Source organism: Podarcis pityusensis (assembly GCF_964106645.2).
Source record: "Podarcis pityusensis genome assembly, chromosome: 8".
NCBI lineage: Eukaryota > Metazoa > Chordata > Lepidosauria > Squamata > Lacertidae > Podarcis > Podarcis pityusensis.
Window position 1 is genome coordinate 5,394,939 of NC_138033.1, and position 24,890 is coordinate 5,419,828.

The following is a 24,890-nucleotide window of genomic DNA, read 5'->3' on the forward strand; positions in this document are numbered from 1 at the left end:
CGGCTTAGCGGGCTTAGCGGATCAGATGATAAGCGGCTTAGCGATCAGCTGTTAAGCGGCTTAAGGATCAGCTGTTAAGCGGCTTAACGATCAGCTGATAAGCGGCTTAGCGATCAGCTGTTAAGTGGCTTAAGGATCAGCTGATAAGCGGCTTAACGATCAGCTGTTAAGCGGCTTAACGATCAGCTGATAAGCGGCTTAGCGATCAGCTGTTAAGCGGCTTAAGGATCAGCTGATAAGCGGCTTAACAATCAGCTGTTAAGCGGCTTAAGGATCAGCTGATAAGCGGCTTAGCGATCAGCTGTTAAGCGGCTTAACGATCAGCTGATAAGCGGCTTAGCGATCAGCTGTTAAGCGGCTTAAGGATCAGCTGATAAGCGGCTTAACGATCAGCTGATAAGCGCCTTAGCGATCAGCTGTTAAGCGGCTTAGCTGATCAGCTGATAAGCGGTTTAGCGGCTTGGGAAAAAGGGGGGGGGGAGGAAAAAAACCCCGCAGGAACTCGCAAGACATTTTCGTTTTGCGAAGCAAGCACATAGGAAATTCGTTTTGCGAAGCACCTCCAAAACGGAAAACCCTTTCGTCTAGCGGGTTTTCCGTCTTGCGAGGCATTTGTCTTGCGGGGCACCACTGTACTATTTGACACATCCGTTTTAACCTATTTAACCCTGTCGCTCATATTTCAAGCCCTGCTCGCGTTTTCACATTGCTGTGGTAGTTCTTTAAATGCTCAGTAAAAGGTCTCCAGTCCTCCATGAATTTTCTGTCGTTTTTATCTCCAATCTTGCCGGTTCTGCGCACTCCATGCTCTTCAAAAGCTGTTCTTCCTTTCCTGGAACCTCTCCTTCTTTCCCTCTTTGGGCGTAGGGTTCGGGCTGCCGCCGTTATATACAAAAACCAACTCATTCAACTTTTGCCCCTGTCTTCCTCTCTGCCGTGTTTTACAGGGGCAATACTGAGATTACAAAACAGGAAGCCGACAGGGAAGGCTAGTTGAAAATCAGAAAGCCGGTGTATACCCATTTGTGGAAGCTGTTGGCTGATAACAGGCCAAGATGGGTGGGGCAGGGACCCCTTTGTCCTACGCGACCACAGTCCTGATAAAATCAGTTTGGAAAATTGCACACTCCTTGTACCCGAGTTGGGAAGTGGAACGGTTCCGGTTTGAGCCAACCTGGGAGGGGCAACCCCTTGGCTCAACCCTTTCCTCTGCCTCTATATAAACCAACCCAAGTCCATGACTCAGCTGCCGTTGATCTCAGCTATGGCTTCCTCCGGAATCACTATCTGCCTGGAGAAGGATGATGCCAAGGCAGTTGCCCGAGTCCTGCCCTACGGGGGGCAGGACTATGGGGAACTGAAGCGCCAGTGTCTCCAGCAGGGATCACTCTTCGTCGACCCCGACTTCAAACCCAGCCCTGAGTCGCTTGGATACAATAAGCTGGGACCTGGCTCCAAGGGAGCCCAGGGGGTGGTTTGGCAGAGGCCAAAGGTGAGTCAAAACAAAGACATTCTCCTTTTACATCCAGTTCATTATCAGGAGTAGTTCCCGAAAGAAGGAAGCAGTGTACAACAGCCAGTCTGTTGAGTGTTTTGGAGATGCTAGCATCTTGGGGGGGGGGGCGGGGAGGGAGTAATATAGGTGTTATACATTTTGGGGGGGGGACCCCTAAACCCTAGAAATTAATAAATGGTATGATTTTGTTGGTTTGGGATGTGAAGGGAGAAATAGAAGCTGCAGAGGAATTCCTGGGCTGAGCAGCTGAGCAGAACTGCTCAGCTTGCGGACTTAACATTCAGAATAAGAGAACAAGAAGAATATACATTTAGAGAAGACTGGAAAACATTTATTGAATATATGGAAAATAATTGTGTAGCTGAAAATGTGGGCAGCATTCAGATAAGTTCAACAGTGTAAATAAGTTTTGATGGGTGTAATAATGGAATATTGAATGGTATAGCTTTTGTAAAATATGCAGGGATTTATGATATATAAAATGAACCATGGAAAGAGAAGAAGGGAATTCATTGATATTTTAAGGATGTAAAACTGAGTATTTTAAGTTGTAAAATTTAATAAAAATTACATACAAAAAATAAGGGAATTCCTGTGCTAGCTTATGCAAAACGACCCGGCCAAGCTAGGGCCATTAAGAAACACAGAGGTGTGAACAGAGGCGTGAACAGAGGCAGGGGTTTGGAAAGTTGTCAGGGTAACTGTGTGTCTGAGGCAACAGGAAAAGGGAGTCTGGCAGCAAGGAGTGCTGGGGGAAGAAGGGGCGGAGAAAGACTGGGATCCATCTTGGGCAGGTTGGCTGCAGAGCTGATGGAGAGAGGTGTCTTGGACTCCAGGGCTGAGGGGGACAAGCCCTTCTTGAAAGGACTGTGCTGTAAGATGTGGACTCCCTCCATGCAGACTGAAGGTGTAAATAGGTGACATATGGGAAGCCAGGTTTACACCTCCAGCTCACCTGGTGGGCTAGGGATTTCTTAGAATGAAAGCACTGAGTGCATTCCAAGCCAAGGAATTGTCTCTCAGGTACCAGAACAGGGCACAGTCCCTGCACACAAAAGCCCATTCCTCCTGGTTGCACCAAGGTTCATTTGTTTCAGCAGCCTGTTATTGCAGAAGTAGGTCATGGAAACAACTTTTCCCTGTTGTCTTTGCAGGACATCTGCAAGCCCAAATTGCCCTGCTTTATCTGTGAAGGAATGAACCGTACAGACGTCCGCCAGGGGGAACTGGGTAATGTGTCATATGTTTGCCTTCTCTGTAGCTTATTGCTTTGCTGTTAAATTTTCCTCCCTGCTTTCTGGCCTGACTTTTGCGCCTTTGACAGCGGAAACTGTCACCTGTATGACTACAACTTTGCGGAGTGGGGAGAAAGCATCAACTTTTGCATTTCTGATGCAGATTTAGAGAATTAAACAGCAGAGTGTCTCTGCTAGGAAAAGACTCAGCCTCACATCACTTCTTCTCTGGCGATCACTCGTAGCTGAGTAAGATTGTCTTCCATAAACACGGTTTTAACAATGAGTCCGTAAGTGACTGTGGAGGCCAATTCTGGATCCACATGTCCTTCCACAGTGGGGACATTCTATTTCATTAAAGCATGGGTAGGCAAACTAAGGCCCGGGGGCCAGATTCGGCCCAATCGCCTTCTAAATCCGGCCTGTGGACGGTCCGGGAATCAGCGTGTTTTACATGAGTAGCATGTGTGCTTTTATTTCAAATGCATCTCTGGGTTATTTGTGAGGCATAGGAATGCGTTCATTATTTATTTCAAAATATAGTTTGCTCCCCCAAGGTCTGAGGGACAATGGACAGGCCCCCTGCTGAAAAAGTTTGCTGACCCCTGCATTAGAGGTTTGTTGATATAAAAAGGTAAAGGGACCCCTGACCATTAGGTCCAGTCATGGCCGACTCTGGGGTTGCGGCGCTCATCTCGCTTTATTGGCCAAGGGAGCCGGCGTACAGCTTCTGGGTCATGTGGCCAGCATGACTAAGCCGCTTCTGGCGAACCAGAGCAGCGCACGGAAACGCCGTTTACCTTCCCACCAGAGCAGTACCTATTTATCTACTTGCACTTTGACGTGCTTTCGAACTGCTAGGTTGGCAGGAGCTGGGACCGAACAACAGGAGCTCACCCCGTCGCGGGGATTCGAACCGCCAACCTTCTGACCGGCAAGTCCTAGGTTCTGTGGTTTAACCCACAGCGCCATAGTCATTCATTAATTTTGAGTTGCCACCCTTTTCTGTTGGTGCTGCCCCGTGCCTTCGGTGGCAGCCTGGCATACCGGAATTTAGAATGAGCATGATTTCATCCTTTCTGGGATCTTCTTCATTATAGTAAAACTCACATGAGTAAAGCTGTTTTTCTACTTGCTAACTTTGTGCATGCAAAGAACGGTTAAAAAAAGGCAAGTCTAATTGGCTGCCTGATGTTACATCTTTACCACAAATGTAAACTAGCTAAACGGAAGTAAACCAGCTTAATAGATGTGGCTTCCCTCAGGGAACCCTGGGATTTGTAGTTCCAGGACAGGGCTAGCAGTCCTTGCAAGTATCATCCTCACAAAACCACAATTTCTAGAATGCCTTGGGAGGAGGAAAGCCGTTATCAATTAACATTTAACAACTAGTTTATGTCTGGTGTGTAGAAAGCAGCTTCGCTGTACAAACATGAGAAGGTTTCAAAACTCTTTGTTCCTTATCAATCCTACAACTAGTGATAAACCAAATTATTACAGAGCTGCTATTTGTTTGCTTCCTGCTGCTGTGTCTTTTACAGCAGTCTGACAGTCAGGAATTCAGTAGGCGAAGCTTTCTTTAGCGTCGAGATGACAAATCCTTCATCTCGTGCTTTATGTATCTAGTTGCTGTTAAACACGCAACAAAAATGGGGGCCAATTGGTATTATTTTCCATGCTGTGTATAATCCACAAAAATTTCTACACCAAGAAACCCCACATTTTGTTGACCAGAATCCATAAAATCAAATAATTCATATTAGGAATGGACAAATCTTTCCATTGTGGCTTGTCTCTGTTTTGCATTTTTATCATCTTAAATTCAGTTTGCCACATTTCTGCATCGGCTAGTGATTTATTTATTTTGGAAATTCCTCGCAAAAAAATTGTCACAATTTTAGTGTTCATTTCTCCTACTGTATATTTTTATATGAAATTTTGCCCAGTGTACACCTTTTTGCAAGCCATTTCCCCCTCCTAATGCAATTCATTTTTGTGCACACTTTCCATTCTCTCAAAATTCAGAGAACTACGAATTCTGAAGGTATTTGGGGCCATGGGAATGATGCACATTAAACCAAATTTCTCTTCTGTTCCTAATTCAGATAAGCAGTTGAATTCCTCGCTTGTGGAAGAAACAGGCAGGTGTTCCCAGGGCTACACACACACCATAACTTTAAAGCACATGACTCCCCCAAAGAATCCTGGGAACTGTAGTTCTGCGAGGGGCTGATCTGCAGTTTCTGGAATTCTTCGCAGGGGGAGTCATATGTACACAGTACTCCGTGTACGAACTTGCCCTGATCTCTGTGTCATCCTCATTAAATTAAGCTGGTATGGATGCCGCCTTCTACAGAATCCTGAGATGTTGTGCATCTATTTTCTGGAGTATTTGCTCTTTCAAACAGTGTAGAAATAAATAAATAGCAACCATCTTCTTTCTACCTCTGACAGGTGACTGCTGGTTCCTGGCAGCAGCAGCATCCCTCACATTGTACCCACATCTCCTGCACAGGGTGGTCCCACAGAGTCAAAGTTTTGAGACGGCAGACTATGCTGGCATCTTCCACTTCCAGGTGACTTTCATTACATCCCCTCCAGGAGGTCCAATCAGCTCCCTGGTCAAAGCTTATTCCCATCACTGCTACCCTTGTACTTTGCTGGGTGAAAACAAAGCCCAGGCAAAGCCATTTGCTAGCACGGAGGCGCAGGGATTGCAGAATTTACAGCGTCAGAATGGAATCCTGGAGGCTTTCAAATGTAACCAGCTGCCGTGGCCCTCCAGGTGTCATTCGACTACAAAACCCATCATCCTTTTTCAAATAATTAATTAAATAATTTTTATTAGTTTTTGAATTTTAACAAATGCACCCAAATTATTTAAATTTAATACATTTTTTCAAAAGTAATTAGGTTTCCCACTCTGTTGCAAGCATAGCTAAAGGGACCCCTGACCATTAGGTCCAGTCATGGCCAACTCTGGGGTTGCGGCGCTCATCTCGCTTTATTGGCCGAGGGAGCCGGCATACAGCTTCCAGGTCATGTGGCCAGCATGACTGAGCCGCTTCTGGCGAACCAGAGCAGCGCACGGAAACGCCGTTTACCTTCCCACTGGAGTGGTACCTATTTATCTACTTGCACTTTGATGTGCTTTCGAACTGCTAGGTTGGCAGGAGCAGGGACTGAGCAACAGGAACTCACTCCGTCACAGGGATTCGAACCGCCGACCTTCTGATCGGCAAGCCCTAGGCTCTGTGGTTTAACCCACAGCGCCACTCGTGTCCTTCCGTTGCAAGTCCATTAAATTCCTGGTGTTACCACTTCATTCTTCTTCTTTGATCACCTTCTCAGTCTTCCACTAGTTTTAATCCATTTTCATAGCCAGCCGGTTTTGTTACCTTGCAATCAGCACCGCTGTTATTACAACATCCATCATCCTTGACCATTGGCTATGCTGACTGTGGCTGATGGGAGTTGTAGTCCAACAACATCTGGAGGGCAGGCAAAGAACAGTGGTTCTCCTAATCAAAAGCATCTCATTCTCATTCATTTCCCTCCCACCCACCCGCTTCCTAGTTCTGGCAGTATGGGCAGTGGGTAGATGTCGTGGTGGATGACTTTCTGCCCACTGTGAATGGAAAGCTGATTTTCGTGCGCTCAGAGGAGAAGGATGAGTTCTGGATGCCTTTGTTGGAGAAAGCCTACGCCAAGTGAGTGGAACACCAGCTATTTAATTCACTGCTTAATTTGGGCGTTGTCGGGAGCCGGAGTCAAGCATAGGTCAGCAATAAAGTCAACTATTGATTCAAGAAACTAAGACAGCGCAGGCCTGGTGACCCCAGCAGCTCAGTAGGTTTTGCCCAAATGCAGCAGCTGTAAGGATAGAAGGTCCCTGCCTTCCCACAGGTGCCTAAGAACCCTCCCCTGCAGGGCTTTTACCAAGCAGTTGCAGACTGCGTCTGTGCACAACCAATCTCTGCTCTTCCTTTTTCATTTCTCTGTGTGTTCCAAGAGACGGGGGGAAGGGAGCTGGTCGCAGTAGAAGGGGGAGACTCCCTGGATTCTTGAGCTCATAGCTGTCAACTGTCCCTTATTTGGTGGGAAAGTCCCTTATCCCAGCACCGTGTCCTGCTGCTGTCCCTTATTGATGATGTCCCTTAAATTTCCCGGGTTTCAAAGGAAGCAGCTCCTTTCCCTCCCTGCCTGCCGGCCAGGGCGGAGGTAGGCTCCAACTGTGTTGCTTGGCTGCATTGCTCACCCAATAAGGAGTCTAAGAACGACTGGGGGGGGTGGAGCTTGCATGCCTTGTGCCAATCAAATCGGCCGTGTTGCCTGGGGACTCGCCTTTGCTCAGCGCTTCCCAGCGGAGAGGTGATGGTGGTTTTCCTTGCTGCATCCCCTTTGCCGGGTTGCTGTGCTGTGGGAACCACCGCTTGAGCCTTCTTTGGCTGCTGGCTGGGCTTTCTGCCTTTGGCTTGGAGGGGCTCAGAAGTTGAACATACCTGTGTTCGGAAAATCCCTTATTTTGGCTGCTGATCCCTTATTTTCGAGGCTGCTGGTCCCTTATTTTCAAATCTGTAAGCTTCAGCTGCCTCTTGGCCCCCCTCCTCTCCAGCCTCTGTTTCTGCCTCTGATTCTGGACTGCTCTCTGCCACAGACTCTCCCCGCTCACTAAGCCCTGTCTCTTCAGCTTCCGACACCTCCTCCTCCCAGTCTTCTCCCTCTTCTCCCTCTGACCACTCATCGTCGTCCCACCACCAATCCCTGGGCTCTGAGTTTTCTTCCCTTGGGGGTTCCCCAGCTGGTGCCTTCCACCACTCCTCTGCATTTGGCCAGTCCATGACAGTTGAGGCCTTCCAGCTGTTGTCGGACTACAGTTCCCATTACCCCTCTGCATTGGCCACACTGCCTGGGCTGATGGGTCCTGGAGTCCAACAACATCCGGTGGAGCAGCAATGAGGGTCCTCCAGGTGTTGGCAAGCTCCCTTTCTCACTAGCCTTTGCCAGCACAGTCATAACTCTCTACAGCTGATGAGAGTTGTAGTCAAGCAATACCCAGAGGTCCACAGGTTCCCCAGCTTTAACTAGACTAGGGCTGTGCAATATCTAGTTTTCAACTTTGTGATATATGGCCGGCTAAACATGGTGATATACCCAGCCCCGGATTTAGGTCTGATGACGCCCAAGCTACTGAAGGTAATGGGGCCCTTTATATGTCCACCTGTCCTTTGTCAACAACAAATTGTCGCTGTTTTTTGTGTTCAATATATGCTATATGGTAATTTATGGACCTAATAGGTCCATAGGGACGCGGGTGGCGCTGTGGGTAAAACCTCAGCGCCTAGGACTTGCTGATCGTATGGTCGGCAGTTCGAATCCCCGCGGCAGGGTGAGCTCCCGTCGTTCGGTCCCAGCTCCTGCCCACCTAGCAGTTCGAAAGCACTCTTAAGTGCAAGTAGATAAATAGGTACCGCTTTATAGCGGGAAGGTAAACGGCGTTTCCGTGTGCTGTGCTGGTGCTGGCTCACCAGAGCAGCTTCGTCACGCTGGCCATGTGACCCGGAAGTGTCTCCGGACAGTGCTGGCCCCCGGCCTCTTAAGTGAGATGGGCACACAACCCTAGAGTCGGACACGACTTGGCCGTACGGGCAGGGGTACCTTTACCTTTACCTTTAATAGGTCCATACACAACACAAAACACTGTTGCTGTATGTAGGTGTTATTTTATCTTGTATTTTGGAAATGTACATCCAGGTTTCGTTTTGTTTTAGTCTTTTTGGGAGAGAGTGGAGCCCTAAGCTATAGCTCGGTATATCATATACTGATATATCACAATGTCTGAAATAAGGATGGAGCTATATAGAGGCATTGGCTGACTTCACAGTTTCCCCCGCATTGTGATTTTTGCATAGCAAACACACACACACACACACACACACACACACACACGATTCTCAATATATGGCCCGGGCAAAATTTTTGAAACCAATCTCACAATATGGAATTCAAACCGGTTTTGGACGATATATCAACATATCACCCAGCCTTAAGCTAGACCCTCATCTAACCAACTTTCAAAAACTAAATATAGTCATACCTTAGGTTAAAGTCACTTCAGGTTGAACGGTTGCATCCCACTGTGACCCAGAAGTAACGGAACAGGTTACTTCCGGGTTTCACCACTCACGCATGCGCACTCAGAATGACGTCACACGCATGCGCAGACGCGGCAAATCGCGACCTGCATATGCGCTGACGCAGGTTGCGTTCTGCTCATGATGCGAACGGGGCTCCGGAACGGATCCCATTTGCATCCAGAGGTACCACTGTACAAAGAGTTGTCATTCTATAGTCTCAAACTGCCCTGAAAATGTCGGGGCCTTTGGGAAACCCTTAAGCCACTGCAGCTTCTCACTATGCAACGCAGAGTCCCGATTTCTGAAAGCAGGGAAGAGCAGGAGCAGGGAGAGGGGAGACAGTGACCCAGCCTCGCATGTTGGCGCAGTGGGACCTGTGGGGAGGGGAGGAGAGGGGTCCGGGTGCCAACCTCTGCTGCCTCCTCAGCTCTGCCAGACGGTACCAACTCAACGCATCCACTCAATGGTGATGGCGGCAGCAGGAGCGGCCTGGGGGGCCTGCCTTGTTCACTGGGGCCTTTTGGAGGTCACATCTGCCAACCATAGAGACTACGTTGCTGGCACAGAAGGGCTGCCTTGTAAACATCTGGCGCAGGTGCCTCCTCTGACGCCCAAGGCGGGTTGATGGAAACCTCACAATTTTACCACATGTAACCAAGACGTTTTGCTGGCACTGTATTGTTGCACACTCCTCTTGGTAACAGCTGTTGGGGCAACTCTGCCAGCTCTACCCTTTCCCCATATTCCATGGGCAGTGTGCCTATATATGGGGCATGAGGTTGGGGGGCACCTACCCACACCAAAGTAGAACAGAATGCTTCCATTTTCTTCTGAGGAATGTCTCAGGTTGTCTCAGGAGGTTGTCTCAGGACCGAAAAACGTGTGGCATTGAGTAGATCGCTGCCTTGGATGTACAGAGAAGACAACTGCATCTTTTTCTTAAGAGAAAAATGGTCTAATTTAGTGCAAGGCAGATTCCTGTGTTCATTCTTCTGCTCTTCAATCTGTATTTTTACTCTACTCCCGCCTTTTCCTTCCTGCAAAGGCTGAATGGCTCCTACGAGGGTATAAGTCTGGGAATGATGAATGAAGCCTTTGTGGACTTCACTGGCGGAGTTGGGACCATCTTTCTGCTAAAAACACCTAACCCAGAGCTTTTCAAGATCATTCGAGAGGCGCTGAAGAGGCGCTCTATGATGGGAGCGAGCATTATGGTAGGTGCAGGGGGGGCACTCATTTAACGGGCTGCAGTGCTTAGTGTCATCGGCACACCCATCTCCCCAAATCCCTGGCAATATCTTCTCAGCGGCTTCAGTGGCGAAACCAAGCTGTGGGTCAGCGGAGACCCCCAAACCTCTATAGAGCCAGACCCACCACCCGATACTAGCTCTCAGTCTTGATTGGTGAAAGTTCAGGTCCAAAAACATCGGGAGTGGGGACTGAAAGTTTTAAATACAGTCGTACCTTGGTTTCTGAACAGCTTAGTTCTTGAATGTTTTGGCTCCCGAATGCCGCAAACCCGGAAGTGAGTGTTTCGGTTTGCGAACTATTTTTGGAAGCCGAACGTCCGACAGGGCTTCCACGGCTTCCGATTGGCTGCAGGAGCTTCCTTAGATCCAAGCAGGCAGAAAATATTGCTCTCTAATGCCATGTTCCCTCTTGGTTTCCTTCAATGTCACATCTCTCCTAACCTCTCTGCTCTAACCTCTGGCTTTATCTGTTGAGGGAGCCCCCCCCCCCCCCAGTCCTTTAATCCTTTGTTCTCTTAATGGCCTGTCACCCTGCAGTCTAGCCTTTTAACACTTGCTGAATCCAGGAGTTCGAAGCATCTAGCACTCAGCCAAACACCCCAAGCCTTCATTAAATTCTAACTCTTACCGGATCCAGGAGTCTGGCACCCACAAACTCGTAACTCTAGGGAAAGACCTGCTGGATCAGGCCGAAGGGGATCTAGTCCGGCATCCTGTTCTCACAGTGGCCTACCAGATGCTTATGGGATACTTTCAAGCAGGACCCGAGTGCCACAACCTTTTCCTCACTTGTGAATCTTACCAACTGGTATTCAGAGACATATTCAAGGCTATTGACAAATTGGGGGTGGGGGGGTGGGAAGGAGTTAGTCACCCAATTGTTCTGGGTGATGGTGTGGGTCTGACTGTGCTGTCCATCCTGATTTTCTTCAGGCTAGTGGTCCTGAGGAGACTGAACTAGAAACCCCAGAGAAACTGCTGAAAGGACATGCCTATTCCATCACCGGATTCCGCAAGGTATGTCTTGGCAGATTCCAGATCAGCCTCTTCCAGGGGCATTGAAGGCTAAAGGCTGAGATATTTTGTACCAGTGTGGATCGCCTCCCTCCTTTCTCCTTTCCCGCTGCTGCTGCTGCTGTTGCTGTTAGAAGAGCTTTTCTTACAGGGCAGCTTTTCATTTCATAATTGGCCTATATTTATATCTATCTATCTATCTGGGACGCGGGTGGCGCTGTGGGTTAAACCACAGAGCCTAGGACTTGCCGATCAGAAGGTCGGCGGTTCGTATCCCCGCGATGGGGTGAGCTCCCTTTGCTCCTGCCAGCCTAGCAGTTCAAAAGCACGTCAAAGTCCAAGTAGATAAATAGGTACCGCTCTGGCGGGAAGGTAAACAGCGTTTCTGTGCGCTGCTCTGGTTCGCCAGAAGCGGCTTAGTCATGCTGGCCACATGACCCAGAAGCTGTACGCCGGCTCTCTTGGCCAGTAAAGCGAGATGAGCGCCGCAACCCCAGAGTCATCTGCAACTGAACCTAATGGTCAGGGGGTACCTTTACCTTTACCTTTACCTTTACCTTTACCTTTACCTTTACCTTTACCTTTACCTTTACCTTTACCTTTACTATCTATCTATCTATCTATCTATCTATCTATCTATCTATCTGAATTGGCATGGGCCAATGGACAGCCAGTGTGGCAAAGTGGTTAGAGTACCTGACTAGTGTTTGGAAGACCTGGGTTCAAGTCTCTACCCAGCCGTGAAGCTTGCTGGGCAACCTTAGGCCAGTCCCTGCCGATCATTTTTAACCTACCTCGCAGGCTTGTTGTGAGGATTGTAAAAGGGGAGGAGACGAACGACCTACACTGCCTTGAGCTTCCTGGAGGAAAAGCAGGATACGAATGCAATAGCAAAATGTGCAAACTGCGTGTAAATTTGTGTCCCGTGCCTCAGTTCTTTTAAGCACCTGGCAGTGCCCCCTGGTCTTTAACTCCTTTTGGGGTCTCTGCGTAAAAAATGTCCCTGCTGGCTGTTCTCTGCTATAAAACAGGGACCACCTGCTATTTATTTTGCTCATTCTTAGGTCCATGTGGGGGGCCAGGTGGTGAAGCTGTTGCGGTTACGGAATCCATGGGGCAGGGTCGAGTGGAACGGCAGCTGGAGCGACACGTGAGTTTGCCTGGAGGCTCTTGGGGGCAGGATGAGAGGCAGAAGGCACAATACCAGGAGAGGCAATCTGAGCAAGCGATCACGTTATACTGCCTTGCAAAATTTGGGGGTACCTGAGATGATGGATATATGTGGGTATCTTGATAGCTAGCTGTGTGATCCTCTTGAGTTTCATGTCCACAGCCTCCATTTCCAGGGCAAGCCCCGTACTCATTTCACGTCCCAGAGTGTTTTAATGTTGAAAAGGCTTAAGCAGGTCCATGATGGGAGTCAGGAACTTAGTGTGACTGGCCCTCTTCCAGCAAAGATTTGGCAATTGTCCTCGCCTTTTCACTTTCAGGTGTCCCTTCAAGACCTTTTCATCCCCCCCCCCCCATCCTGGTAATGACAGCTTACCCCTCATGAAGCTGCAGTTCCCAGAATCCTCAGCACTTCCCAGGAATCATTGGGGGAAGCCACATGCTTTGGATGTGTGTTAAATGTGCTTTTAAATTGCACAGCGTGGACGGTGGCCACCTTCGCTAACCAGGGACGTATCTACACTCACGGTTTATAACGCAAAGAAAGGGTTAAAGAATGGTTTTCAAAACGCAGAGTGACAAACGACGCGTTGCTCTTAACGTTCTTAAATTGTTATTAAAATGTGACACCAGAGGGCGCTGTAGAGAAACCAGCAGAGTTTCGGGCGGGGCGGGGGGGAACGATAAGGTAAGAAAAACATTTTAATTTGAAAGTATTACCTGTGACGTTTTAGAACAATATATATAATATCGTTTCTATAACGTTAAACAGCTCAGTGTAGATCCAGCCCAACTTTTGCCTAAGAAACTCTCCACCGTAGTATGTTTGTGAATGCCCATGTTTTTCTGCCCTAGCTCACCACTTTGGAGCTATGTGGATCCTGGACTCCGGGAGCAGCTGCATGTGAAACAAGAAGATGGGGAATTTTGGTAAGAAACAGAGCCCCAGATCTTAACTCTTTTTTTGCGGGGTGGAGTTCTGCAAGGAAGTGTCTAAAAGCGTTAAAAGCTCGTGTTGAGGTTCTGCCCAAATAGGCAGGCAAACACCCTCACCCCCAACCAGTGCTTTCCCCCAAGAAAAATAGGTGCCGGAACTCACCATGCAGTTGTTACAGTAAGTCACCGGGTGACTCCGGGCAGCCCTGAACTGATTCCAGTTTGACACCAGCTGCGTTCACTGCCTGTAGAGGTGCTAAAAACTATGGCAAGCTGTCTCCCTAGTGTCAGGAGTGCGTGCAGGAGCCAGGCCCTGTGACCAGTAGGACTTTGCAGGACTGGGGCCTTCTTAAGTTTGTTCTGAAGAGGCAAGGCGCAGCCGCACAGGTGAGGCCAATTGGTAACTCACAGCACCTGGTGGCAAGAGCCTGGAAAGGATATAAGGTCAGCATTTCCCTTCAGCTCTTTGCCACAGCAACACTTTCCCTGCCTTTCTGCGTTTGGCTCCTTGCTTCTTAATCCTCAGATCCTTGACTTCGTGACCCCTTGCTTCCTGACTCCCAGCTTCTGGACGCCCGTTCCTGCTCCCACCCCACCATTTTGCCCCTTGTTCCGATGTCCCCAGCCGGGACTTCAAACACCCGTGAACCGGACCGTGACACCTAGCTGGTTTGGGGGTCGCCCCTGGTTCTGGTACAGGTGAAATAAATGTGCCACCACCTCCCGCATCCTCCTAGGTTCAGGCGAATGGATGGCTAGGGCAGTTCGGAAGGGCCCTGGCACAAATGCACATGCGTACAACAGTAGAGGTCTCACTGGAGAGCCTGAAGCCTGTCACTGCTGCGTTGGAGACAGATTGAAGGAAAGGAAATACGTAGCATGACCAGTCGCAGCAACGAGCTAGGTGGAGTCGTAACTCTAAAAAAAAGTAGAGTCGCACCCACTGGCCAACTCTGGTTTTGCCCCAAAATGTTCGTTTTTGGCTTCTCCGAAGTACGTAAAGGCAAGAAGCGGACAGGGGAAACACACCGTCCTGAGAGGTGCTGGGACTGCGCTCTGGCTGAAAAAAAGCACCAGCCCAGTGAACTGACAGCAGCATTTGTGGGACCACTATAGTCAGAGAACAGTCAGGGTTAACCCTTGCCCCCAGTATTTTGTTGTAGTTGTTTAGTTGTGTCCGACTCTTCGTGACCCCCTGGACCAGAGCACTTCTGTCTTCCACTGCCTCCCGCAGTTTGGTCAAACTCATGCTGGTAGCTTCGAGAACACTGTCCCACCATCTCGTCCTCTGTCGTCCCCTTCTCCTTGTGCCCTCCATCTTTCCCAACATCAGGGTCTTTCCCAGGGAGTCTTCTCTTCTCATGAGGTGGCCAAAGTATTAGAGCCTCAGCTTCAGGATCTGTCCTTCCAGTGAGCACTCCAGGCTGATTTCCTTCAGAATGGAGAGGTTTGATCTTCTTGCAGTCCATGGGACTCTCAAGAGTCTCCTCCAGCACCAGAATTCAAAAGCATCAATTCTTCGGCGATCAGCCTTCTTTGTGGTCCAGCTCTCACTTCCATACATCACTACTGGGAAAACCATGGTGTTGCATACTTCCCCCCATTTTGCTCTCTCTCTCTAGGATGCAACTGTCTGACTTCATACATCATTTTGATATCTTGGAGATCTGCCACTTCCGCACTGATGGGCTAGAAGGGGAGAGTTCCCCCTCTGGCTGGTACGGCGGCGACTGCTTCCAAGGGAGCTGGGTCAAAGGTCACACTGCGGGTGGACACCGGACCTTCAACCCCTGGGGTAATCCTTGGAGTTTGGGACAGGGGAGTAGACAGAAGTGGCACTGGCAGGGCTGAGCTGGGAGCAGATTAATTGGGCATGGTGCCAGGTCTGTGGCCTTTCAGAGGTTGAGGGACTGCAACTCCCATCATCCGTCATGACTCGGCTTTGCTGGCTAGGAACGATGAGTGTGGGAGTTGGGCAACATCTAGAGGGCCACAGATTTCCCTCGCCCCGAGCAGATGCAACAAAGGCGAGGTGGGGGAGACCTATGGCCTTTGGGACATTGCAGAAAATGCAAGCAGATAATGAGGCAAGGAGTGTTGTGGGAACACGGCATGCTTGTGTGGACATGGTGGTGTGCTACTCGTGGTAAGATTAAAAGTGAGTACAGTCATACCTTGGGTTACAGCCGCTTCAGGTTGTGTTTTTTTGGGTCGCGGACCGCTGAAACCCGGAAGTACCAGAATGGGTTACTTCCTGTTTTCGACGGTTGTGCACGCACAGAAGAGCTAAATCACATTGTGCATGCACAGAAGCGCCGTATCACAACCCAAGCGTCCACTGTAGCTGATTCAATAAATGCATGTTATATTCTGATAAGTGGAAATGTCTTGTGGTTCCTAGCCCAAAATTGCGGTAATATTGAGGGTGAGAGCCAAGATCTCAAGAGGTGTGGATGAGCTCTGAATGTTTCTTAAAACATTTTGAATTACTACTACTGCTACTATTAGTAGTAGTGGTAGTAGTACCCTGCCCAGCCACTCTGAGTGGCTTCCAATAACTATAAAAGCATCATAAAACAAAATCTTCCCTATGCAGGTCTGCCTTCAGATGTCTTCTAAAAGTGGTATAGTTATTTATCTCCTTGACATCTGATGGGGGCGCGTTCCACAGGGTGAAGTGATAGCACCACCTGCCGGCAGTTAAAAGTGCACACCTGGTGCACTTCAATGCTGTTCATGGAGCCGCAAAGCACTTTCAGCAGGTGATCTCCTGGTGAGGTGTGGAAGAAACTAAGTCGCTGCTGGAGGGCCCTCAAAGTAGCGTAGTAATGTTTGAGGAGTGGCAATTTCACTGTAAGAAGTTTCCCAAACAATTTCTCCCACAACCCTAGGCCCCAAACATGCCCAAATATCTGAGTTATCTGAGTGGCTTTAGACTCGTTTTCCTCGCTGTGCAGACACCTTTTGGATGAACCCCCAGTTCCACCTTTCACTGCTGGAGCCAGACGAGAAGCAAAGGAAGAAACAGAACCAACTCCCTCATCCCTCCTGCTCCCTCCTTGTCTCCTTGACGCAGAAGGACCGTCGCAGGAGCAATAAGGGCTTCCTTTGCATAGGCTATGACATCTTTCAGGTGAGCGCATCAGGCTGACTGGATCAAATATTGTGTCTGGTGTCAAGATTTGCCAGAAGACCCACCTGGGGATGAAGTAAAAGCAATCGGTAGCTTAGGCAGGGGCTGCCCATCCCATTCTGCCGCCTGAGGCGAAATGGGAAGGTGCTGCCTGCCCACCCCTAAGCGCCGCCGAAGCCTCACTTCCCAGGGATGTGTGGCTTCAGCTTCTGCTGATATTGTGCAGAGGCCTGATGTGATTTTCCTGAGACCCCAGGAACCGAGGCGCTCAGCTATTGCAGCTGCTTCTCCTTGTTTCTGAGGTGACGTCCCTTGGATTTCACTGCCTGAGCCGCCTGCCTCATGAATGGGCCGGCCCTGAGCTTGGTGGTAGTCTGCTTCTAGAGCATCAGTTTGCATACAGAAAGTCCCATGTTCAGTCCTTGACTTCTCCAGGCAGGGCTGAGAATTCCCTGTGTGAAACTCTGGAGAGCTGCTGCCAGCCAGTGTTGACAATACTGGGATAGATGGACTCATGGTCTGACCTGGTACAAGGCAGCTTCCTATGTCCTTCCTCTCCATGTAATCTGCTAATAAGCCCCCTCTTCCACTCCACCGCCCCGCCCCCCCAGCTGTGATCTGTCCGCTATGTTAGTAATATCATAGCTTATCAATTGCCTTTTCTGCCGTTCTGTGGATTGACTCTCTCAGGGCAACTTGTGATTAAACACATTGACAGTTACAATCCAAAAATGAAATGGCGGGGAGGTAGGGGTGTGTGTGTGTCTTTTAGAGAAGGATCAGCAGCAACTGATACTAAGTAAAGCAACAACAATCAAGGTTGCAATCCTATAATCCTATACACACCAGGAGTGCCTACCTTTTTTTTTGGTCAAGACCCCTGTTCATCCCATGCCATCTGTCCAGGCACCAGTGGTGGGTGTGGTTACCCCACACTCCAGCTGGATCTATACAGATTTAAAAAACGCTATAGAAAAATATGCTATCAAAAGCTCTTTTTTTTTTATAAGATATTTATTAGGATTTTTAAAATATTACAATAAAAAATAAAAAAGAAAAAGAAAATACAAAATAAAAATGATTAAAAACCACTCAATTTTTCCATTGCTTATTTTTCCTTAGCTTGTTTCCCAGACCTCCTCATACCTCCCTTTTTTGTATTCCAGTTAAGTTTGTTGGTTCAGCAAATCCTTACCCTCTTTATTTATCCTAATCTTTGATCTTAAAATAGTAACGTTAGATTTTTACCTCTTAACAACCCATTTTTCATATTCCCTTAAAGCATTACAGCTGGAAACCACTTAATTTCTATCCAACATCATTCTAACATTCATTAATTTTACAATATTTCTGTAGATAATCTTTGAACTTATGCTATCAAAAGCTCTTAATGGAAAATCCCTTTGGCGACAGATCACTACTCTACAGCACCACCTGGTGCCACGTGTTTATAATGCAGTTATAACGATATAATTGACGAGTGTAGCTGAGTCCTCTCTCTCACACACATATAGGGCAAACATCACACACAAGCCGTCACTCTTCAAATGGCCAATATGATGACCCCAGAGGTAGCAGTTTGCATCCCTACCTGGGCACTGGGCTTGTAGGGCATACAGGGTGTTTAAACCTCTCCAGCCATCCCAATTCCATGTCAGTCTGTTGTTGTCAACACCATTGCCAAAATCAATGGGAACTTGGAGGTGGGGCTGTTGGGGAATATAAAAATGCATTTGATTTCCTGGTTGCAGCTTCATGACCCTCCTATAAATTTTCCTCCTCTCTTTCTTTTCTTGCAGATGTCCGAAGAGGTAATAATCCAAGTGGTTTGTACTGTCTTGAAGGGGTGTCTCTCTCTCTCTTTGCATAATTGCTTCACCCAGAAGTTAAGGAACGGGCTAAGATAGGAAAGCTACAACCCATTTGGAAATGATTTTTGAAAGGGAGGTTGACACAGGGCAAGTGCTCCAGCAGGAGTGCTGGGCTGACTCCATCAGCGTGTTTGCACTGTGCTGACCTCTCTACTGCCTGGGTAAACAACAGTGACCCACCTGCTAGGAAGGGAGCAGCGTGGTTCTGACCCAGCCGCAGTGCTTTCTTCGGGGGGGATGCAGGGGTACACATACCCCTAAACATTTTGTGAATCTAAGTTTGGCCTCATTGAGGAGCAGTATTTCAATATGAGTAGGAAAATTAGAGTACCCCTAAACATTTTTTTAATAAAAAAGCACTGCCCAGCCTTATAAGCCACTTCTGTTCATGTACCTCCTCAGTGTTATGTGAACAAAAATGAAGTCTGCCAGCTGGCCAGTTGAGGGGCATTCATGAGGGACTGAATAATAATAATAATAATAATAATAATAATAATAATAATAATAATAATTTTATTTATTGAATTTATATACCGCCCTACACCCGGACATCTCAGGGCCGTTCACAGAATAAAATCAAGATATAAAACCACAAAATACATAATAAAAATAAAAATGACAACCCAATAAAGGTAAAGGGACCCCTGACCATTAGGTCCAGTCGTGACCAACTTGGGGGTTGCGGCGCTCATCTCGCTTGACTGGCTGAGGGAGCCGGCGTACAGCTTCCGGGTCATGTGGCCAGCATGACTAAGCCACTTCTGGTGAACCAGAGCAGCGCACGGAAACGCGGTTTACCCTCCCGCCGGAGTGGTACCTATTTATCTACTTGCACTTTGACGTGCTTTCGACCGCCAGGTTGGCAGGAGCAGGGACTGAGCAACGGGAGCTTACCCCGTTGCGGGGATTCGAACCGCCGACCTTCTGATCAGCAAGTCCTAGGCTCTGTGGTAACCCCACCCAAAAAAACCCACATTTTCAAAGGGCATAGGATGTAAATCAAATCAACCAAAGGCCTGGTTGAAAAGGAACGTTTTTGCCTGGCGCCTAAAGGTGTATAATGAAGGCGCCAGGTGAACTTCCCTGGGGAGAGCATCCCACAGAGAGGGAGCCACTGCAGAGAAGGCCCCGTTCTCGTGTTACCACCCTCCAGACCTCTCAAGGAGGAGGCACACGAAGGAGGGCCTCAGAAGATGATCTCTGAGTCCAAGTAGGTTCATTTGAATGGGAGGCTCTGGAGACTTTTCCCCCACAACAGCCTGTTCAGAACAGTGACAGTGTACTCTAGAAATGGCCTGGGAAACTGCTGCTCCTCCCAGGGAGAAAAGCCTTGTTGACTTTCTTCCTCCAGTATCTACAGCTGAAGAGCACAGCTCAAAGAAAACAGCTGCTCCCCAAACTCAAACAAGTTTGGCCGACTGCCTACGGGTATTTAAGAGACATCACCGAATATATCCGGTTGCCCCCCGGAGATTACCTGATCGTCACCAGCCTTCAAAACCCTCTGGCTGAGGCTGAATTCACCATCCGCGTCTTCACGGAGAAGAAACATCGGTTCCGGTGAGTTCTGATGCCCCAGAGGGTCTAAGCCTCAAGGCTTCTGTGCCAGCCTTGTACCTTCTGCCTGTCCCCACTGTTTTTTTTAAGAACTTGATTTTTATGTTTAAAAGTCAGCCTCAGTCGGTACCCTATTTTTCGCTCCATAAGGCGCACTGGACCGTAAGGCACACCTAGTTTTTAGAGGGGGAAATCAAGAAAAAAAATCCTAGTCTCTGTCCGCTTCTCCCAGGGCTTCTGGGGCTGCCAGGGGAAGCCCAGGTCTCCCCCCCCCCCGCCCCAAAGAGCAAAGAAGCCAAGACAGCGAGCGGGATCCATCCAGCCGGGAGAGGCTGCGTGCGGCTAAAGAAGCCATAGCTGTGCGCAGCCTCTCCTGGCCCTAGGAGCTGCGCGCGGCTATGGCAATACCCCCACCTCCCGCAAAAGCCCACAGGAGCCGCGCACCCTTTAAGGAGTGCGCGGCTCCTGCGGGCTTTTCTACAAGGAGGGAGAAGGGACTGACTGGCCACGTCAGTCCCTTCTCCCTCCTGAGGAAAAGCCCGCAAGAGCCGCGTGGAGCTTGTGTGCGGCTCTTGGGGGCTTTTCCTGCCTGCCTCCCCCCCTGCATTCGCTCCATAAGATGCACACATATTTCCCCTTACTTTTTAGGAGGGAAAAAGTGTGTCTTATGGAGCAAAAAATACAGTAACTATGGGTGGTATTCAGTTCTAGAGTAGACCCATCAGCATTCCTAGACATGACTAACTTAGGGTTCATCCACATTTCTGCTTTGCCCCAATCTATTGTTGTAGATTTTTCTGGTGGGGGATGACGACCCCTAAACCATACTAATTAATAAATGGTAGGATTTTGATTATTTTGGATCTGAAGGGAGAAATACAAGAAGTGGAGGATTGGGGGTGATGCCCGTAACTGCACGTTTAGGCACTCCTAGATGATGTTATGTTGTCTTCTAGGGAAATTGGCGAAGAAGTCAGCGCAGATGATAAAGCACTACAGGTAACAGCTTATTCTCTGTGGCAGTGCTTGAGGAATATCAGGTGAATTTGTTTGTTGGCCCGGGTTTGGCATCCTCAGAATTTCAGCTTTCTTAAAACATGAGGCCAGATTCTAGCTCTCAAACCGCAGACACAGCTGCAGTGCCTGATAGAATACAGTGGTACCTCAGGTTACATACGCTTCAGGCTACAGACGCTTCAGGTTACAGTCTCCGCTAACCCAGAAATAGTGCTTCAGGTTAAGAACTTTGCTTCAGGATAAGAACAGAAATCGGGCTCTGGTGGCGCAGCAGCAGCAGGAGGCCCCATTAGCTAAAGTGGTGCTTCAAGTTAAGAACAGTTTCAGGTTAAGAACGGACCTCCAGAACGAATTAAGTACTTAACCCGAGGTACCACTGTATTGCAAACCAGAAGGCAGTTGAGCAGGTGCAAAATGGTTAGGGGCATGAAATTCCAGCGCCTGGTGTTGCCTCAGTACGGTTGTGCGCTTCAGTCGCTGGGCTCCGTTAAAAGCAGCTTTTCCATGCAAACCAGGAAGTGACCTCTCCAGACAACAGAACGGCTCTTCTTTTCTTATATCTGTGACTGTGATCTTCTGTGTGAAGCAAATGCTGTTAGGCCAGGCATGTCCAAAATTGTTTCCCTGGATTAAACTTCAATCCTAAAAAAAGCTCAACAAACTTTGAGCTCAACAACCTTGGTCGGGCCTCATGCATGTTCACTTCCTCAAATCAGGCCTTCTTTGAAAAAAGTTTGGGCACCCCTTCATTAGGCAGTTGAATGGGCATGTGTACTCTGTCCATTTCCCTCCATCCCACTCCCTCCACACAGCCCCGGGGGCTGGCAACCCACGCTATGCCACTGCCCATTTGTGCCCTGAGTCAATCAGTTCGGTTCTCCTTCCCCCAGACCGTCAAAAAATTATTAATGTGTTGTTCTGAGAGCCAGTCACTCAGTACACTGCACAGCCAACTTATCCTAGAAACAGGGGGAACTCGTTGCTCCCCTGGCTTGATTTGCTTTCAATATGTGTATACTTGTCCTGAAATCGATGACTGTGGATCCAACAGCAAGCTTGTCCCTCAAAGAATGTACATCTTTCTCACGACCTTCTTGCTTTCCAGATAATATCGCCCGGGATTGAACTCGACCAGATGCTTGAGAAGACTTTCCTGGAGTGGGCAGGCCAGGTAAGGGAGTGTAAGAACATTGGTCAGCACAGCCCTTACCTGCTTGTGTTGTTTTGCAATTGGTTGATTGTCTGGCTTATTTAAATAAATTTAAATATTAAAATTTTAAAAATAAATTTAAATATTGCAAACTACTCACCATCATTGAAGAGTCCTTTTTTAGAATCACTGAGAAAGTAGAGAGACTACAACAAAGGGATGTCAGAGAATTCCAGTGAATGCAGAAATGGAAGCAGAAATTGCTGATTCACACATATTTGCCCCGTGTTTAGAAGGGAAATTGATCCAGTGAATAAATCAGTATTCGCTGTTGTAGATTTCAATCTGCAAATGATACCTAACTGAGCACACGCATAGTCTGTTTGCATTGTGTTGTGAACGAGCAGAATAGTGTAATGACATAATTTATGTACCATATTTTTCGCCCTATAGGACACACTTTTTCCCCTCCAAAAATTAAGGGGAAATGTGTGTGCGTCCTATGGAGCGAATGCAGGCTCCTTGGCTTCAGCGAAAGCAACGCAAAGCCTCCAAAGTGCAGAGGGAGCGAGGGGGAGATTTTTTTCTTCTTGTTCTCCCCCTCTAAAACAAGGTGCGTCCTATGGTCGGGTGCGTTCTATAGAGCGAAAAATACAGTAATTAATTGCATAAGCTACGTATTTTTGCCACAGCAGAAAGTAGGATGAACAATGTAGTTTTGGGCAGAGAATGAACTGCAGTGGGAAGGAAACAGTGCTGACTGCAACAAATACAGGGCAGTGGCAGAGGGAAACAGGGCAGACAACCGTGGGACCCTGGTTGATGTCCTGAGTAGGAGAGAAAGAGCCAGGGGCCCTGGGAATAGAAGTGGAGGAGGAACTGAGGGTGCTTGGCAGGCCCACAATGACCCCCACAGACCACCTCAAACAAACAGTGATTATAAAAATGTACCGTATTTTTTGCTCTATAAGACGCACCAGACCACAAGACGCACCTAGTTTTTGGAGTAGGAAAACAAGAAAAAAAATATTCTGAATCTCAGAAGCCGGAACAGCAAGAGGGATCGCTGCGCAGTGAAAGCAGCGATCCCTCTTGCTGTTCTGGCTTCTGGGATAGCTGCGCAGCCTGCATTCGCTCCATAAGATGCACACACATTTCCCCTTACTTTTTAGAAGGGAAAAAGTGAGTCTTATAGAGCAAAAAATACGGTATATATTGGGGGAAATGCACATACAATGCATTAATCAGTGAAAATAACGTACAAAATTGCATTATATTAGGGGAAATGGTTTGCAAAAATGTGCATGTTAATCAAAAACTGCATATAGCAATGTGTAGGATAAATTAACACTGAAATGCTGACAAATTTTCATGAGGATTTAAAGTACGTTTCCAAGTACAATTCAAAGTGTTGGTGCTGACCTTTAAAGCCCTAAACAGCCTCAGTCCAGTATACCTGAAGGAGTGTCTCCACCTCCATCGTTCTGCCCAGATACTGAGGTCCAGCACCGAGGGCCTTCTGGCGGGTTCCCTCACTGCGAGAAGTGAGGTTACAGGGAACCAGGCAGAGGGCCTTCTTGGTAGTGGTGCCCGCCCTGTGGAACGCCCTCCCACCAGATGTCAAAGAGAAAAATAACTACCAAACTTTTAGAAGACATCTGAAGGCAGCCCTGTTTAGGGAAGCTTTTAATGTTTAATAGGTTATTGTATTTTAGTCTTCTGTTGGAAGCCAACCAGAGTGGCTGGGGAAACCCAGCCAGATGGGTGGGGTATAAATAAATTATATTATTATTATTATTATTATTATTTATAGGAAACCCCTCAAATTGCCATAGAAATGGGGTGGGGTGGGGTTTGATTTAAGATTAGAAAAGGGAGAAGCTTAGAGAACCAAAATTGGCAGATTCCATCATTCCTGATCACTGGCCATGTTAGCTGCAGTTGACAGGAGCTGGAGTTCTCAAATATCTGGAGGGCCAGAGGTTCCCAGCTCCTGCTTTTCACAGAGCATTAGCCCTGAGCCTGACTGGCATGGAGAAGAAGGTGGTGCCCATTACATTATGTGACTTTTCTTGGATTTTTATTTGGCTGATTCAGGACCAGCAAATGGGCGCTGCTGAACTCCGGGGCATTCTGAATCAGATCATGAAGACCACTTGTGAGTATCCAACACGGTTGCCTCCCCCATCGGCTACATTCTTCCACCTCTTCCCTTTCTTCTAGTTCGTTCCCATCTTCTCTTTCCTAGAATTTAAAATCTGGAAATAACTTGAAACTTATTTCCCTCCCTCCCACCTACGCTTCCGTGTGGCTCTGGGTGCTGGCAACCCGTGCTATACCACTGTTCCAGACTGTCCACTTTTCTGTGAATGGGATTCAGCTGCATGCAAGCAAATTTGGGTTTGGCAACTGAAGTGGATTTGCCACTTTTGTGCAACTTCCCAAACAAACATTTTTAGCAGTAAGGAAAGTGATGGGAAAGTGGCACTGGAAAAGGTGGTAACATTTCTTGGCCTCCTCAGCCATTTTCTTGGTTGTGCTTTAGCCTTTTGCCCCTCTCCTCTCCAGGAATTATTTTAACCCCCTCCCTATCCAAATAGTCCAAATCAAATTCCCTATCCAAATCAAATTCAAAATCGATGCTTTTGAATTCTGGTGCTGGAGGAGACTCTTGAGAGTCCCATGGACTGCAAGAAGATCAAACGTATCCATTCTTAAGGAAATCAGCCCTGAGTGCTCACTGGAAGGACAGATCCTGCAGCTGAGGCTCCAATACTTTGGCCACCTCATGAGAAGAGAAGACTCCCTGGAAAAGACCCTGATGTTGGGAAAGATGGAGGGCACAAGGAGAAGGGGACGACAGAGGACGAGATGGTTGGACAGTGTTCTCGAAGATACAAGCAT

At 48.1% G+C, this 24,890-nt stretch overlaps 1 protein-coding gene across 1 annotated transcript in view; it reads left to right on the forward strand.

Moving 5' to 3' along the window:
• Positions 1–1,230: 1,230 nt before the first annotated feature.
• CAPN12 (calpain 12) overlaps positions 1,231–24,890 on the forward strand; it is a 31,425-nt gene continuing 7,765 nt past the window's right edge. The window contains exons 1-15 of the mRNA XM_081018783.1: positions 1,231–1,492; positions 2,671–2,746; positions 5,206–5,327; positions 6,328–6,461; positions 9,934–10,102; positions 11,072–11,155; positions 12,217–12,302; positions 13,178–13,252; positions 14,881–15,053; positions 16,216–16,391; positions 18,191–18,202; positions 19,614–19,822; positions 20,776–20,818; positions 21,942–22,007; positions 24,084–24,144. Coding sequence (XP_080874909.1) covers positions 1,238–1,492; positions 2,671–2,746; positions 5,206–5,327; positions 6,328–6,461; positions 9,934–10,102; positions 11,072–11,155; positions 12,217–12,302; positions 13,178–13,252; positions 14,881–15,053; positions 16,216–16,391; positions 18,191–18,202; positions 19,614–19,822; positions 20,776–20,818; positions 21,942–22,007; positions 24,084–24,144 — 1,741 coding nt within the window. The 5' untranslated portion in view covers positions 1,231–1,237. The remainder of the gene's footprint in view (positions 1,493–2,670; positions 2,747–5,205; positions 5,328–6,327; positions 6,462–9,933; positions 10,103–11,071; positions 11,156–12,216; positions 12,303–13,177; positions 13,253–14,880; positions 15,054–16,215; positions 16,392–18,190; positions 18,203–19,613; positions 19,823–20,775; positions 20,819–21,941; positions 22,008–24,083; positions 24,145–24,890) is intronic.